The 17,238-nt window shown below is 45.5% G+C and overlaps 1 protein-coding gene across 8 annotated transcripts in view; it reads right to left on the bottom strand.

Moving 5' to 3' along the window:
* The window catches only part of ZNF831 (zinc finger protein 831), a 110,668-nt gene that overhangs the window by 26,764 nt on the left and 66,666 nt on the right, over positions 1–17,238 (bottom strand). Inside the window, exon 6 of one of the 8 annotated variants that reach the window (XM_044748320.2) lies at positions 6–16,614. The exons of 6 other annotated variants lie outside the window; for them this stretch is intronic. In XM_044748320.2, coding sequence (XP_044604255.1) covers positions 16,547–16,614 — 68 coding nt within the window. In that variant the 3' untranslated portion in view covers positions 6–16,546. Of the gene's footprint in view, positions 1–5; positions 16,615–17,238 lie in introns of those variants that run through there. One more of the 8 variants, XM_044748319.2, reaches the window with a different exon arrangement.

Raw genomic sequence — 17,238 nt, 5'->3', positions numbered from 1 at the left:
TAGAAAAGGAGATATAAGTAGGATTGCTGGAAGCCCTCCAGAAGGCTTTGTAAAAGCATACCCCTGGGGGCCTTGGGCCTTTTCCCTGCCTGGAATGCAATCATGATGCCTGGAGAGGCTGCAGCGACCATGCCACCCACCAAATAAAGGCACAGAGTGGGGACAGTGGGGTAGGAAAACAGAAGGATCCTGGGTCACTCGTTAGCTCCTTGGCCAGTTGCCCTAGCCCAGACTGCCTTTCTCTGGTCTATTTGTTATATGAAAAAATGACCCACTTTTTTTTAAGAGCTCCTGGCAAATGTGTTCTAAACTGCTTCACATGCCTTAAACAGAAGATATAGTTGACTGATTGCAAAAACAAACAAACAAACAGCCTCAATTATTCACCATTCCACATGTCTAAATCTTTTGCAATGTGATTTTTAAGGTTTCCCATCAGGAGGCGGAGTCATCTCCCCAACCCTGAATCTGAGCTGATCTTGTGACTCTCCTTGGCCAGTAGAACGTAACAGAAGTCATGTTGTGCCAGTTCCAAACCTAGGAGTTCTGTGCTCTCTCTCTCTCTCTGAACCCATAAGAGGAGACATATTCTTCATTCACCCCCATTCCCCTTGCTGGCAGCCAACCAACTTCCATGCATGTGAGTGAGGCCATCCTAGACCAGCCAGTCCCTGCCAATCTGCCAGCAGTTCCCCCAGCCGACCCTGTAGATACATGAGCAAACCCAAGAAGATCATCTGAGCCTGGTTCAAGTCGGCAGAATGCCCAGCCAACCCAAAGAATCTACCAAGATGAAGCTAGCTAATGCTGTACAGCAAATATATGTAAGGTTGCCTTTGATATGAGATATATGCATATATTTATCATGATTAATATGTATATTTTTTTGAGAATTAAAATTCTTTCAGAATATTTGTTTATAAATCACAGAGGTAAGCAAACTACACTTTGGGGCTTCCAATTATAACTAGTGAGGTTTGGAATGACCTGGGTCCAGGATCAGGCTGCCTAGATTTGTAGTACTTGCTCGTGTGTACCCTCCAATCAGTCACTCAACCCCTCTATGTCTATATCCTCATAAACAGAATGAATATAATTATAGCATTTACATTTCTGTCAAAAAGCTTAAGGGAGATGATAAAATGGCTCAGAATAGTGGGTAGTTCATGGTAAGTACCCCACTGACATTAGCTAAGATTCTTCTTCTTCTTATTCTTATTAGATAACATAAGATATTACAAACAAATTATAATATTGCTGAGCAATTAATAGAACAGAAGTTTAAGAATAAATATGTTCATAACAAAGAAGGTTAAAATGAGTGACTGTTTAAAACAATGCATGAGAAACTACAGTTGTCCCAAATATCCCCATATAATTGGATCATTATTTAGATATTGGGACTTTTTCTACCTATGTTTGTACTAAAATAAAGAAGGCATTCATTCTCCATGTCCTCCCAAATTTCATTTTATTTTCAGAATGTCCCATCTGAGTCAAGCAAGGCCAGTTGGTCCCATTTCAGCCCCCTTGCTGATCACTCAGAAGATGTGTTATGCTAAGGACTACATATGCCTGAGTGTAAGAGAGGTTTTCCTCCCAAAATTTATCCCTCAGAAAATGACTCACCTTATAATGAAATCCTTACAAGTCATCGCATTTTGTAGGGAACTCTCCCATTACTTCATTTTGAATTACAAAATACTGTTTAGGAAGACACACATTAGCCTGAAACAATGCCAATCAATGCTACTTTGAGTCACTCACGGGTATCACCTGACAGAAATGATTTGAAAAAGATGATGGGAGGAGGGACCTTTAACACAAATTTAGTCATCTTTCCTTGGCACTTGGGACACAATTATAAGCATTGGATGCTGTTGTAAACAAGACTCTTTGAAGACTGCTTCGAAAAGCAAAACGGCACGTTTATTTGGTGGAAATTGCGAATAGACACCTATCTGAGAAATGAAAGCGGCTGTCCTAATGTTATGTAAATGGATGCTTATGGCTACGGATACATTTCTATGATAGTATTGTACTCAGAGCCTAAAAGTACTAAATCTCAAAGAGCTGGGATGAAAGTGAAGATGCTGTGCTCTGAAAACTCTATTAGATGACTCAAACAAGGGGCTCTACTGACAACAAAGGCTGTGTCAGAGATGCATGCTACAAGTTCAGCCACAAGGGCTTCGCGAAATGTGAGCAGAAACACACTATCACTAAACTGATATTTTATGTTGACATGTGATTTAAAGGGGAATATGCAACTAGATTAATACATTAAATATTGTAAGTAGAAATTTACCTACTTCATCTGTATCTTCATGTTATATTCAGGTTGGTTCAAAAACATTTTTTGATCTTTGTGTTGAGAAAATAGAAGACAGCCTTACATTGAGACTTAAGTGGTAAGTAGCTGCATTTCATGGTTTATGGATGATTGGTATCCTGGGTTCTTGTGTAAGTCATTTACTGGGGGGTTGCTCCTGGGAGAAACTTTCAGGGAGTGGGGGAAATGGGAAGAAGTTAGACAAAATTGTGATTTCTGGAGAAGTCTAGCTTCTGCCTGAGCCCGCGGGGAGCTCTAAGTGTGAACTGCATCACAAATTTATCCCACCCAGAGGCAAAGGGCTGGGTGGTCACATGCCCCCATCAGTCAGTCAGTGGCTGTGGCCACCCCCAGTGTCTGCATGTATGTTGAGGGCAAAGTGGTTCCCATCAGCCAAGAGCAGCGCTTTGGAGAAGAGTACGGACAAGAGACGGAAGCAGCAACACTCTCAACAGCTAGGACGTGGTGGGGCGGGGGATGCCTGGCCTGAAAAGAGATCTGGGCGGGGCACCAGCACCATCCACCACAACCATTAACGCGTAGCACACAGCACATAGAAGGTAACTACTGCACAATCTTTGATCTCCTTTACCTAGGAAGCAAGAGGAGGCTGTGTGCCGCTCCTCCACCTTGCTTCTCCTCCAGAGAACATCCCTTCCCAATATAAACTGGCTGGCTCACCAACAGCACCACCTCCCATCTCCAGGGTGGGCATAGTCTACTCATCTGGACAAAGAGAAAGCTCCAGGCTAGGCATATGACCCAAACCTCAGTAAATTAGTCAATACTTGCACTTCAATTAGAAAGCTCTCTTCCTACCACAGAGACGAAGTGGGTAGGATGTACACTGAGGTCACAGGGGCCACCACATGCCTAGGGATGAAGGCCACCCAGAGGAAAGCCAACTCAGATAGGAAGAGGGATGAACAGAGCCCTGGTGACATTATTTGAGTCCCTGGACCCAGCCAGGGCTTTTAATTACATGAGCAAACAAACTCTCCTTTGTGCTTAAACCTTTATGAGTTGGATTTTGGTCCCTTGCTACCAAAAATTCTAACCATACCAAAACATTCTCCCGACTCTCACAGACATTTCTTACTTTCCTTGTGCCCCAGAGGATGAGATGGGCGAGTATGATGGATACCTGCTGGCCCTCACCCGCTTCCTAACCATATTAAAGCTAGGATTAAGGGCTTACCTAACGTTGCCTAGTGACAGACTTAAAATTCAAACCTTGATTGCCTGCCTCCAGCCCCTAGAAAACCATCTAATATGTCTGCTTATGAGACACCCTCATGACTTTGATGAAAGAAGCCAGTCTCTTCTATATAGAGGCATTTCTAACAGACATTGATTAATCTAGTTTCCCATTCTTCTCAACAAAATAATAGAGAAATCATCATTTTCCTCCTTATCTAACTACACAAGTGACTGCTTCATGACTCCTCAAATTTATTGAGTAGCAAAACTGGAAACAAAGAAGAAATATGTCCTGTGTCCTCAGAAGCATTGAAAGCCTTGAGCTGTCAGGACCAAAGCACGTCTTACTAAAACCAGCTGTGGAAAATCCAAGGGCAGCTGGGGAAGGTAAACACAAGATCAAAAAGAACCCCTTCTCCCTCAAGGAGACTTCCCGAGTTAACCAGGTTAAGTGGCCGTTCTTCACTTTAAGGCAGAATTACTTTAAACTCACTAAAAATGTTCCCCATTTCTTATTTTTTTAAAAAAAGAAATTTATGCATTGAATCTATAATGAAATGCTGCTTAAATGAACCCAAATTAATTGAAATTAAACATGACATAGAATGCAAAAGGTAAAGCAGACAGAGATGAATAAGTGAAAAATGAAGAGCCTTCCCGCTCCACTTAGCAGCACCCTGCTACCCTACAAAGTGAAAAGGGGGTAAAGCGTATCGGCCCACAAAGAAGTTTTAAATGGAAAATAATTGTTTTCACATTAAAACATACAAAACGAATTTTTCTTGAACCACTAACGTGTGGATTTTAAAAAATCAATAACATATTATCTTTAATCCATTTGAACGAGGATAAAGGGGAATGCAGGTCTGGCTCTCAGAAGCCTTCACTATACTGCTCTGCAGCATCACTATAGGATGTAACTCCTGTTGCTGTTTGCTCGATTAAACTTGGAGAAGCTTTAAGGTCTCAACGTTTTAGGAGACGGGAGCTCAGCGAAATGTGTTTGATTTGCCCTTCAAGAAACCGTGTCAAGGGCACCGTAGATGCTCAGTAAAGAGCCCTGAGTGCAGGGATGACTGAGTGAATGAAACCACCTCGCCCAGGGCTGGACCATGTGCAAACAGCAGTCAGACTGATCAAAGCAATGGGGCAATAAGAGTAGATGAGTTCCTCCCTCCCCTCCCCATTCTTCCTGGCAGCCTGTAACATAAAGGTCTCAAACAACCTGACTATATTTGGGGCCCAGATTTGTGTGTGTGTGTGTGTGTGTGTGTGTGTGTGTGTGTGTCTTTGAATGGGAAGTCATTACCATCATGTAAAAACTGGGAGATTTTGCTTAATGGAAAATTCTGGGTCCCTGCTTCTCTATAGAGATGGATTAGGAACAATGAGCTGGCATGCTCATCATACAGGATGCTGCTAAGCAGTATTTTAAATTATTATGATATAAATGGTATCTCAACAGCCCTACAAATGGATATTGCTATTATCACCTCCATGTTATGGATTGGGAAACTGAGGCACAGAGGAGCTAAGACACGTTCCCAAGACCACACAATTCCGGGTGATAGAGCTCAGCCTGGAACCAGAGCATCTCCATCTTCAAGCCGGTCCTCTTGATGCTGTACCACTGCTGCCTCTGCTGGGCAGGCTACTGCAGGCTCTGTCCTCTCTGACTTCTCTATTCTAGAACATTTGCTTTTTAATACTTTTACATGTGCTTTTTAAATACATGGCCAGTTCTGAAGGAGAACCAGTGTGTCTCCAAGTTGGAGAGGATACAAAAATCTCACATACTCGGGTCGGAGATATTTAGAAGTCCTGTTCAGTGTGCAAAGACTGGGAGCCTGTGTTTGCAGCAGATCCTGGATTCTGCATCACATGCGTCAGGACAGGGAGCCCCAAAAAGGTCCTCCAGCACCCTGTTTAGTCCTTTCTTCCTTTCACCCCTATCTTCTCATCCTTCTCCTTTCTTCCCCTCTGCTTCCCTCTTGTTCTCAGTTGGGGCTTCTGCCTCTTCTCTTTCAAAGATCATTATTATTCTTGCACATCTGGGTGGTATTTATGTGAGTGCAATACATTAAAAAAAACTACGTAAAACTACATTAAAAAGCTGGGGTCGCCTGCGTGCTGAGACGATGGCAAGGGTCGCTTTTCAGCAGGGGTCTTGCCTATTTCAAAAAGCATCAGGCTCTTGTATCAAAACTCTCCTCTCTTTTCCTTTGGCTGCAACCGTGCACATCAGTTCAGCCACCTGAACACCTAAGAAGACAAAATAAATTAGCGCCGAGGGGGTCCCCTGGTATTCAGAGCAGGTCCCCCAGTGCACAGCCCACCCCCCCCACCCCAAGTGAAGCGAGGTCCGGGGCTTGCCCACACACACACACCTGGGCGAGATCGGGGCCCCGAAGGGCAAGAAGCGAAGGTGGAACTGCGACGGGCGGTTGCGGCGGCAGAAGCGAGCCTGTGTCTCGCGGACGGACGCTAGGGGGCTCCCTTGAAGTTCGCAAGACGATTTCGCATCAAATAAAAAGTCGTGCTTGGCTTCTTCCGGCTAATAAATTCACAGGGCTTGTTTTTTAACCCCCACCAGAGGTTAAAATAGTTTCATAAAAAGTTTTGGTAAATTCATGGGTAACTTTTGAGGTTATGTGAGGTTTTGTCAAAAAAAAAAAAAAAGAAAGAAAGAAAGAGAAGAAAAAAACAGAGCGTTTCTTTCTGCGCAACTAAGACCAGAGTCACGAAGCCCGTGAGGGCGGATGGGAGGGGGGCTTGGGGCTTTCATGTTCCTTCTAGAAAGGGCCACCCAGAGATGGGGGTCTCAAGACCCTCTAATGCCCATCAGTGGGGGGCGCGGGGCCCCCGGAGACCGCGCCGCTCAGCCTGCCTCGGGCTCAGCCTGCCGAGCTGCCTGCAGCCAGACCCTGCCCGGCAAGGGCTGCCTCCCTCCGCAGCCCTCTTGATTTTTCCGGGGCTCCCACCCGCAGTCCGGGGCGAGCACTGGTCAGGGGCTTTCGCACTTCCTGGCAGGTAGTCAGGAATAAAGCAAAAGTTCCAGTCCCTGAGTAGGGGTTAAAGGAACAAGAACTTTATTGGATTGATAAGAAAGAAGACGAGAGGAGGCAGAAGGAAAACAGCGCGGTTGAGGGAGGGGGCGTCGCGCGTTAACTATGATTCAGAGACTCAAAAGCACCGAGTTCGTTTTTCAATCTGCCTTTAGCTAGGGGAAAAAAATAAGGAAATTATAGAAAATTGAGAAACAAACATCTCCGAGAGTGCTTTGCACCCGGGGGTGCTTAATGAACACTTAATAATTTCAAATGCTAGTACTTAGAAAAATGGCTTTTGTCCATTCCCCGCACGCCAGGTGCCTCGTAGCAAAAGGGAGAGCTGAAAATGACTGAAAATGATCACTAATGTCTGCGTGGAGGGGGAACAAAAATTACTTTTTCATGTCTTTGGATGTTAAGGAAACAACGCAAGCCAAAATTTTGAGAGTTTTAGCAAAGGAAAAACCTTGGAATTAAATTTGCATTTCTTTTCCTCAATGTCTGAACTTGGGCAAAACTCCTAATCAGGACAGAGAAAGGCCACGGCACCCCTGCCCCCACCCCACAGGGCCATATTGAAAATTAGGTGAGGAAAAACATTCGAAGGAAACTCTCCAAATGCTGGAGCAGGAAGCAATGCTGTTGTTGGAGCAGATTCTCCATGCTCCCTGCCAGCATCCAACAAGGGGTAAAGGCCAGTGTGAAGGCATTTATTCAGAGGGAAAGCAGCGTCCCTAAGCAGAGCCCCTGGTTGCCAGGGAGGCCTGAGGTGGAGTGGGGCTGGCTGTGGAGGCTTGTTCAGATCCCTTTGTCTTGTCTACTTTCGGGGCCAGTTTCATGGCAGCAGGGAGAGGGCTGTCTGTATCTGTGCCCTCCAAGTTAAAGCGCCCCCGATAGCCTCCCAAATACCAAGTAACTCCTCATGTGAATGTCACTGTTCGTTGACTCGTTCCTTTGGCTTGCAGATGTCTACTCCAGACCTGGGGTGGAAATTTAGTCCAAGGCCCCAATGCGGGTCATGATAGCCACCACATCTGCAGAGTCCTTCACAGTTCACACAGCACCTTCCACTCACCCTTCATGCAACTGGAGCTGTCAACAGTCTCAGAGGAGATGAGTGGGGTATTCCTAGACTGGCTTCGTGGGATTTTCAAGGGCCAGGTTAAGTGAATCCGTGTAGTTAAACACCTCTGAAAACTATAGACTCAGAAACTGCACCCCCATTTTACAGATGAGGATCTGGAGGCAAAGACAAGTAATGACTCTTGCTCAAGGAAGTGGCAGGAGGAAAAGTCAGGATTCAAACAAAGTCTTCTGAATCCAAAACAAAAGTTCTTGCCCTGCATCCTTCTTAGCCTCACAGGAGACTGAGAGAGGGAGCTGGAATAGCTGGCTTTCCACGGTCTATCGTAGGAAAGAGCTGGGGAACATGGTTCAGAAGGCCTTGAGGTGCCTGGCATAAGAAGGCACTTGTAAAAATAAATACAATAAAAACAGAAGTGTTCTCAAATGCTAGACAGACGTTCAAACCTAAGCTCTCTCTGTTCACAAGGGAGATGACTAAAGGGTTAACTAGGCAGGTGTTAAGGACATGTTAGCATCCAAAAAAGACTTTCTCCATGATGGAATCAAGGGGCTTAAAAGGAAATTGAGAAGAGAATGACTTTCTCATTATGACTCAATGTATTTTAACATTGATCTATGTATCATTGAAAGTTATTTCTCCTCTAGGCTCACCATTGATACCATTCTGCCTCATCTTGCCACTAACACTTTAGTTAGAATTAATCCTAAAGATTAATGTCTCTAAAAGTAAAAAGGCTTTGCCCCTCCTTGAAGACCAGGTACCAGATGGAGGTGGGAGGGGAAAGACCCAACAAAGTAAGTTTTCATAATTTTGTACCCCACCTGTAATTCTGTTGAGTACCATACCTCAAATCACCACTTCTCATCCTGCCTCAACCTCTGATTCCGTTTTGCTACCAGCACTTCACCTAGAAAATTCTAGAACAAGACCCAGGCTCCTTTTGTGGACTCTGCTGAGAAGGGGCTTTCCCAACTCAAAGGTAAGAAGGATTTTTAGGAAGTCCTTCAAAAGCAGAACAGTCTCCATTCCAGGTTTGGGATGGAAGGTATGCACTTCTCTTTTTTTTTTTTTTTAATTTTTAACTTAAACAAGCATTTGTTCTTCAAATACCCATGTTTCAACCTGTCTTTAAATGACTGTATTGTCCTGCCCTCCCACCTCCCCAATGGAACCAACCGTGGGTACACTGGTGATTTTTGTCTTCCCACCTTCTGTTGGTACAAAAATCAGAATTCAGAACGTGTCACTCTGTTTCTACAGGAATCTATTAGTGATTGCCAAGGGAAACACTTAGCATTTTAGATAAATAAGTAAATAGTAGTTAAGTGCTGTGTGTCTCCATTTCCAGCAGTTTAGTGTGTATGGCAAAGAGTCTTTATGATCCAAGGAGGGAAAAAGGAATGATAAAGAGTGACAGACTTCAGGCCCCCCGCGTGCCGGCATCACTCCCTTGTGCAGTGGGGGCCCGGACAGAGGGGCCTTTGGGATGGGCGTCGGAAGCACGGCCCCCTCATGGTTATGTTCCTGTTTATGCTAGCCCACTCTCCCTTCTCCGCTCCAGCCGGCCTTGTCAGGATCCCTCATTTGGAAGCTTAATCATATCAGCAAGCTTACCGCATTGCATTTGTAATGACTTGTTTACCAGTCTGTGCCGGCTCCCTCTGCCAGACTGGGCTCTCCCTAAGGACAAGGGCCGTGTCGTGTTCTTATTTGCCTCTCTTCCTGCTCCCACACACTGCCTGGCACAGAGCAGGCCCCGGTAATTGCATGTGGACCTCAAGCTGTGAGACTCTAATCTATTTCCCAAAGGTGTCTCGGTCCACCAACCAGTCCCCAAGCTCCTTCAGAAGAAGGCTGCTGCCATCTTCTGCTTCTCTCCTCTCCAAGGGCATGAGGGGGCTCAACTGCTCACAAACGCTTGCTGAATTGCATTAAACTATGAGTAAAGGGGGTCTAGGGACCTGTGGTTCTTACCTGCCTGGCCCCCCTTCTTTTGGGAAACCACCTCTTCTTTACTCTTAATGGCTGTAGCAGAGGTGGCCCCAACCCATTCCTCCATATGAGGACAGATGCATGACCCAGACTGGGCCACTCAAATCCCCAGTGATTGGTTTAGGAGAGACACATGGTCCCAACCAGGCCAACAAGATTCAGTTTGGGGACTCGGGTTGTGAAAAGGAGTCAAGCCAAAGTGAGTGTGGACAGGCCGGGCAGGTACCCGAGGAGCTGACTGTGATGACCCAGAAGAAAGAGGAGCCAAGAGAACGAGAGAAATTGAGTCCTGGTGACATCATTGTTGCCTCTGGATTCAGCCAAGCCTGAAGCCATTGTCTGTATTACATTTAATAATGAATTGTTTTGTCCAGGTCTGTTTAAATTGAGTCTCTTTTCCTCACATCCTAAAGAGTCCTTCCTAACACAGGCATACAGAATTTAAATCTCTACCTCCAGTAGCAACATTTCAGAGTAAGAGAACCAGGGGATAACAAAAGCTTGCAGAGAGAACCAGGGCTGTGGTACCAGCGGCCGCAGCCCTGTGAACCTTCTCATTTTATTCCAGGAGTCTGGACTGTGGCCCCAAATCCCACACTAAACCAGGAAGGGCTGAGAAATTCATCTCCCTGGCTTCTGCTTATAATGAGGAACGAAGACGCTGCACAGCCATGGCCTGTTTGCTCTGTCGAGCTCCCAGGCGGCCTCGGCTTTCTGGGAGGGAGTGAGTAACACTTAGGGCTCAGCCGCCTGCAAATCAATTAATCTCTTCTGCAAATTGCTAACCGGGTGTAATGAATTGGCTGGGCACAGAGGAAGTCCTGCGTGGCTTTGTGTCCTTCGCAGTGACGGAGCAGACTGAGACATCGTGCCTCGGCTGAGGAACAAATCTATTAATATTTGCAGAGAACATCAGATTGTACCCAGAGGGCTTAAACTTTGGTCAAGAGAAACTCACTTCTCTGTGATTTAAAAAAACAGTCTTCTCATCAGTCCATGTTTTTTTCCACTGACAATCCCCTCCTTCCGCATGGCCTGTCTGGGCTGTGGATCCCCCAGTGGGATGCAAGGGGGCACGGAAAGGCCCTCCTGCCCACGGGCATCAAAGGTAGCCTCTTCTACCCACCCTAGGGATTGATAAAAAAGTTTGATAAGGTCAAAGAAAGAAGAGCTGCTCTAATATGGTACCGGTGGGAATGTAAATTGGGAAGCAATTTGGAAATATCTATTAAAAATGTGCGACATAACACTCAAAGACCCAGCAACTCGTCTTCTCGGGCCTTCCCTGAGAATCCCTCTGCTTGGGCCAAGGAGTTCCGAGCAGCGGGTCCAAGGAGCGCAATGCAGTCGTGCAGTACTGGAGAATACCAAATTATCCATTGTTAGGAGAAGGCAATGCAAACGAGAGTGGCCGCCTCTCCCGGGAGAGGCTCTGTCCCTGTTTACAAGGTCGAGCTGGGTCCCTGTGTGTTCACAGTGGGAAACTACGAAATGTTGTCAAGTGAAAAAAAGCAGGTTGCACACGGGATGTGCAGTGTGGTACCATGCGTGTTGTGCGCGCACGCACAGACTCGCACAGAGATCACGATCTGGCAGATGCGCTCCAAACCCCAAATGCCCGTCTTCTCTAAGGGCCTGGGAAGGGGCAGTTTGATCTGAGGGGGGCTCAGGAAGGGGAGTGGGGGTCAAAGTGGACATCAGCCTTGTTACTGTCTCTTAATGCATTAAAAGAAGTATCATTCATGATTATATGTGTAATTAAAAACTAATAATTAACTTTTTTATTCCTCTAGGTGGAGCATCACTTTTTCCAAGTTCTTTTTAAACGCCAATGTGCCCAGCCAGTTTCGGGAGCTTTCTGGTCAGACTCCTGGTGTCCACTCTATCTGCCCCAATCCTTGCTCCACTGTGTGCCTCGAGTGATCTTTTTAACCCCTACATTGATTGGTCCTCCCCACCCTCGTTGCCTGCACCCCACTGTTCTCAGGAGAAAGATGAACCCCACCACCGTGGTCTGCAAAGATCTGCAAATGTGGCAGCTCCTTGCACCCCCTCTCACTGCACCCTGGGCACACTGGGCATATCTCACTGTCCCCTCCCACCACAGACAGCACATCCACAGTGGGGTCTGGGTCACTGTCTCAGAATCCTAGAAATTCAGAGTTTAAAGCTGCCTGGGAGACCCCTGGCAGCCCCCAAGCCCCCATCCCAGTGAGGCAGAGGGCCTTTGTAGAATGCCACCCCATGGCCTCTGCAGCCAACTCTGTTGAATGCAGAGTTTAAACCTATAGAGGTCAAGACCTTGCAAAAGTTGAGGAAATACTAAATTAGACGATACAAGCCAGCAGGGATCCTATTGACAGAGAAAAGAGGATATGGCAGCACAGGAGTCCCCGAGAGGGGCTCCAACCCCAGTGGGGGTGATTCACAACCTTAGAGTTAACTACAACTGAATTGCACAGCGAGAAAGCTGTTCTCTTGTGGTCCCTCTGACTAAGGAAAGAAGAAACTCTCTGCTGATGCTAACCTGTCTCCAGCACCTCCCTGATACTTCCAGATCTCTCATTAGCAAAGACAGTGTGCTCAGGGCCACGACCTCTGCCCACAACAGATTCTAGCTGGAATTTATTTACCAAAAACATTGTTAGTAATGTTTTTTTTTTTCTATTACATTCTCTTAATGGCATGTGATACTGGCTTTCCGTTTTCAGCGGTGATAAACAGTTTCTCTTTAAAATAAATGTATTTACGTTTTTTGTGAGAGAGCCTAAAGGATAACATAAGTGAATAATCGCATAGGTGACATGCAGAGGCGGCAACATTTCTGAAGGTGGTACGTGAATTATTTGAATTTAGGAAACACCGCTGACCACCAGATTTATCATCCCGGTGGCCCTGGGCAAATCACTGACCACCTCTAGGAGGCTCAGTCTTCGCATCTGCGAAATGAGAATCAGAGTCACTCATCACGAGTTTGTTGGGGGCATTAAATGCGGATGAGCCTCCTAAACTGGAAGTGCCTTCTGAGTTTAGTTGTGGGGAGAGTTTTCTAAAATCTCTCTTTGAAATGCAGCCCCGAACGTCACCGTGTTTACTGCTACAAGCTATGCCAGCTGCAGGAAATTGCAAAACCATAAACTCGGTGTAGTTCTTATCGTTCAATAAAACATCTCCCTCAATCAATATGACTTCGGATGTGTCATCCGGGCACAGGGCCACGCGCGGCTCCTCTTCAGCGTTCCAATTTTAGTCTGTGTACTGGCAGAAGTGGCACGACTGCCAAAGTGCCCAGCAAAAGCCCAAATAATTAACCTCAACCACATCAATGTTCTCCATTCAGTTCCGCAAAATGCGTTTCTGAGGAAATATATAAGAGCACTCTTTATACCACGGAATGTTTCAATGTATCCCGGCATCGGAGTAAACAGAACGGGTCTCTGTTAATGGACCAGGTCCTTTTAACACAAAGGATTTCAATTATAAAAAAAATGTGAAAGCTGATATGTCATCGGCTAGGGTGAAAGAGATGTGCATATAAACACAAAAACAGAGCAAACCTAATTATGAGATTCTTTTTTGCAGCCCAGGGTCAATAACTGTGATATTAGGAACTGTAATAGGGCTGTATGCTGATGGATTTTAAGCTCCCAGAGACTAGAAAGTCCCACTTGAAATGCAAACAGAATTCAGTGATGTTGCGTTCATCCCCACAGCGCCCCACATTCTGAAAAGGAAAGTATTCATTTCAGAGCAGTGACCTCATCAGGAGAAATGCATCAGGAATTGTGTAACCACAACAAAAGAGAATCCGCAGTGCCTTCCGCTCAGATGGTGTCACCGACTTTGTATGGACATGTGGGTTTTTCAATTGCTTTTTCTAATGGAAAAATAACACTTGAACACAAGCCGTGTGCGCAGACAGACACGCACACACAGACACCTGCAAAGCTTCTCTTCTTAAGTGAGACCCTAACTTGGGAAGTAAACATTAGAGGAACCACTTTCATGACAAGACTTGATAGATGACTTTCCCTTAAGCCAGAAGAGATGGTCTTGCTGCCCTACATTTGTTGGCCCAATTGGCCACAGAGTAATTGCCAAGTGAAGAACTGCCCCCCAAATCCTAAGCTGGCAGCAGAAAGACAGGTGTTCAGGTGAGATGAGAAGCCACCCCAGCAAGGTCGCATCACACATTTAACCTAAACCCTGACTTTTGAAGCTCTCTGCCCCCTCCCCGCCCCATCGCCCAGAAGACACAACTCCAATGTCTTTGTTAATCCCCACCCCCACAAACTAACCCCTTAAGATGTCATAACAGTTATGGAGGCTTTAATGATGCAGCAGAGGGCATGCACGGCACAGCCAAGTGCGGGCGGTGGAGAAGCCCTCGCTCCCCTCCTCAGGGGGTGGGCTGGCTGTCTATCCTCAGAGTAGCTCAGATGGACAGATGGCTGTTTCGTGTCCTCCGTTTACCCCCATGTTCCTCAAACATATTGTGCTTGAGAATTTCTGCCCAGAGTTGTGGACACCAGTCATACGCTTATGACTGATTTACAGACTTTTCAGAGATAATTTTGACTACAGGTGGTTTTGACTAAAGTGCTGGCTTTGGAGACAAATCCCCCACTTAAGATTTGGTTCCACTGGAGCGTCAAGAGGATCCCGGGTTAAAAGACATCAGAGTAAACATCTTCAGGTTCAAAGTCGCCATCTTTATTCCTCCAGAGCTTTCATCAGTAAAACTGAGGTGGCATTAGATAGATTACCCTTAAGGTTGAAGATGGCAATTCCACAAAATTGAATCCAGCAAGGGGGTGGAGGAAGCTGGAGGTTTCTTTTTAGATGAAAAAGTTTCTTTTAGGAAGAAAGGACAGATGAAGTTTCTTTTATGCTCGTTAGCACACCGCCATCCAAACTAGATACCCACTGGCTCCTTCTGTTGTTGATGCGTCTCCAAAACACTATCAGAAATGAAATCTCCAGGGTACACACTTCCATCTTTGTTCTCAAGGAAGATTTGGGGCTTCTTTTGATTGTCTTTTCAACTGAAGCTGAGCTTCAAGGAAGCTTAAGGGAAGAGGTTTACTTCTACTTCTTCAGTTATTCATTCAGCAAACACTCACTGAGGACCTGCTACCACGCTGAGGAACCAGGTACAAAAGTGGAGATGATCTATGCAGCTTGGTAAACAAGGTCCTTATTAACCGAGATCATGGCCACCGGGGAAAGGCCACCTCAGATGAATTCGTTCACAATGGATCCCAAATTTCACAGCAAATAGTGGTGAGTTAGGGACATTGAGAATTTGTCTTGAAAAACAATGAAACCAAAAGTCATGAAAATAAGCTGATAAACCTACATAGATAAAACAAAAACAAACCTTCAGTTTATGGGGTATAATGGAAACCTATGAGCTAATTGTTAAAATCAACAAAGGTCAATTAAGGCCTAATGGGGCAGAGTACACGTCTACACAAAATTTTGGGGTAGGCCAATGGGGCTATTCTTCACCTTGTATCTACTTTCATCAGAAGATCATTGAAAGGGACTTTTTCCCACCCAAAATATATTATAGGGTTTTCTAAATTTTTCCAAGGGCTTCTCTTAAGTCTCTGATATTCACATGACTCTCTTGAAGTTGTCTTCATCAGTTTTCTCCTGTTCATTTGTCACCTCATCTGATTCTACCAATGGGTATCAATCAACCCAATGGTCACTTCCATCAGCTTCATGAAAATCTATGTCTTGAGCATGATTTGTGGTTTCACTTGGCAATCAATGTACCTTATATTGTAAAAATTAACCCGAAGGGCAGGGATGGATACTAATGGAAAAAGAGAAGAAGAGTACGAGGGAGAGACATTTGAAGAGGGTCTCAATTTATCAGAACTCAGCCAGTTCATCAGGGAAGCTTCTCACCCTGTGACAATCATTGGCTCCCCAGCCACCCACTGACAGGGGCGTCCCATAAAGAACATTTGAATTATAAGGTTTCCCCTCAAGTAGGTGTTTGCTTTCCTTGGGATATTCAGTCACTTGATATCTAAGAACCTTCTTTTCACCAGTCCCCTCAAAGAAGCAGCTCAGATGTCTGAGATTAATTCCGCTAACACCACATCTCGGCCCTCGTCCTGCAGCGAACATGGGTGAGGAGGGGCGTGCTTCCAAATCGCGATGCTTCTGCCCATCCGCAGGGGCACTTAGCCTGGCGTGTCTGCTAAGTCAGCTCTGCTTTGTATCTAAAAGGAAACTGCCAGCTTCCCCCATCCCCTTGTTGGAAACTTGGATGGGATGGACCACTGAATTTAGGTTTAAAAAACAGACTCTCAGGACAGTCTCAAAGACTGCAATTACTATAAAATCTTATAAATTAGGTCTTTATCCTTCATAACTCCTCTGGCCTTCTGCTTGCAGACGACTTCACTGCCAAGCCATCTGTTAATTCGAATGATTAGTACCAAGCTATCAGGATAGTTTAAAGGAGAGGGAAATTAAGCATCCTTTTAAAAAATATTTTTCAAAAACATTCTCTGTCTCTCATCCTCATAAATTATTGACAGGAAGATTCTCCAAAAATAAAAAGAACAAAGAATCAGTTATAACATCCTATTACAGCCCCTGCACACGAGTATCCCTGACTGCTTATGTTTTACTGATTCCAGTTGGCCTACAAGGATCAGGGTCAAAGGTTTTCCCTACCTTTTCATTGGGAAATTCCTTCCAAAGGTCATTCTCAATTTCTTTGTTGGATTTCACCAAGTCCCCCCAAGTTACAGCCCCCTAGGTCACCCAAAAAGATCATCCTTTCATTGTGCTGCCATGGGAAACAGGTCCTCTCTCCCCCAAAATATACACGCTTGGACTTGGAAGCACATGTGCACACAGTCACACACACAGACACGGAGAGGTCAGTCCCTCACTGAGAAGCCAGCTCTGATCTCTCCATCCAGGACCTGCCAGGTCAAAGGAGACAAGAAAGTTGTTTGTAAGTGGTGGATGACCAAGGCCCATCTTTAGGTTACTTTGAAGTTACGGTACTTTGTCTTCAAACACCCAACACTCTCAGACCGCCTGTCACTCCACTGTGAAATATTGATATGGGCAAGCGGTGGCAGTAAAATCCCCAATCCCCTTTGATTTCCAGGTGGTGTTTATTTTAATGCACTCTACCACCCTCCGACTCGATGGTGTCCATCATGATCTGTCCACCTCGGGCTTGCAGGTCTACCCAGCCCCTCATCCCTTCTCCCACTCTGACACTTCAATAAGGAATAGGGGCTGATTAATATTCCCTGGGCCAGTGCTTAGACCTCATCCCGCAGGCTCACACCTGCCCTTAGTGGACATCTTCCATGTTCTTCCTAATTGTGGGGGAGGGAGCCCTTTGAAAATGGGCACCAGTGACCCAGACCTCTGGCTCAACTCGCTGCTCAAATAATAAACATGAAAGCACGGACATTTGTCACCACTCCAGGCTGTTGCTGAGACATTATTACCTATGTAGGGCGGCTACATTCCCAGGGGAATTTGAACTATAGATGGCCTCTTGTTTCTTAGCTCCAGATTCGGATTTTATT

This window comes from Equus asinus, chromosome 15 (genome assembly GCF_041296235.1).
Source record: "Equus asinus isolate D_3611 breed Donkey chromosome 15, EquAss-T2T_v2, whole genome shotgun sequence".
NCBI classification, from domain to species: domain Eukaryota; kingdom Metazoa; phylum Chordata; class Mammalia; order Perissodactyla; family Equidae; genus Equus; species Equus asinus.
Note: the sequence above shows the minus strand (reverse complement) of the source record. Positions and strands in the feature narration are given on the sequence as shown.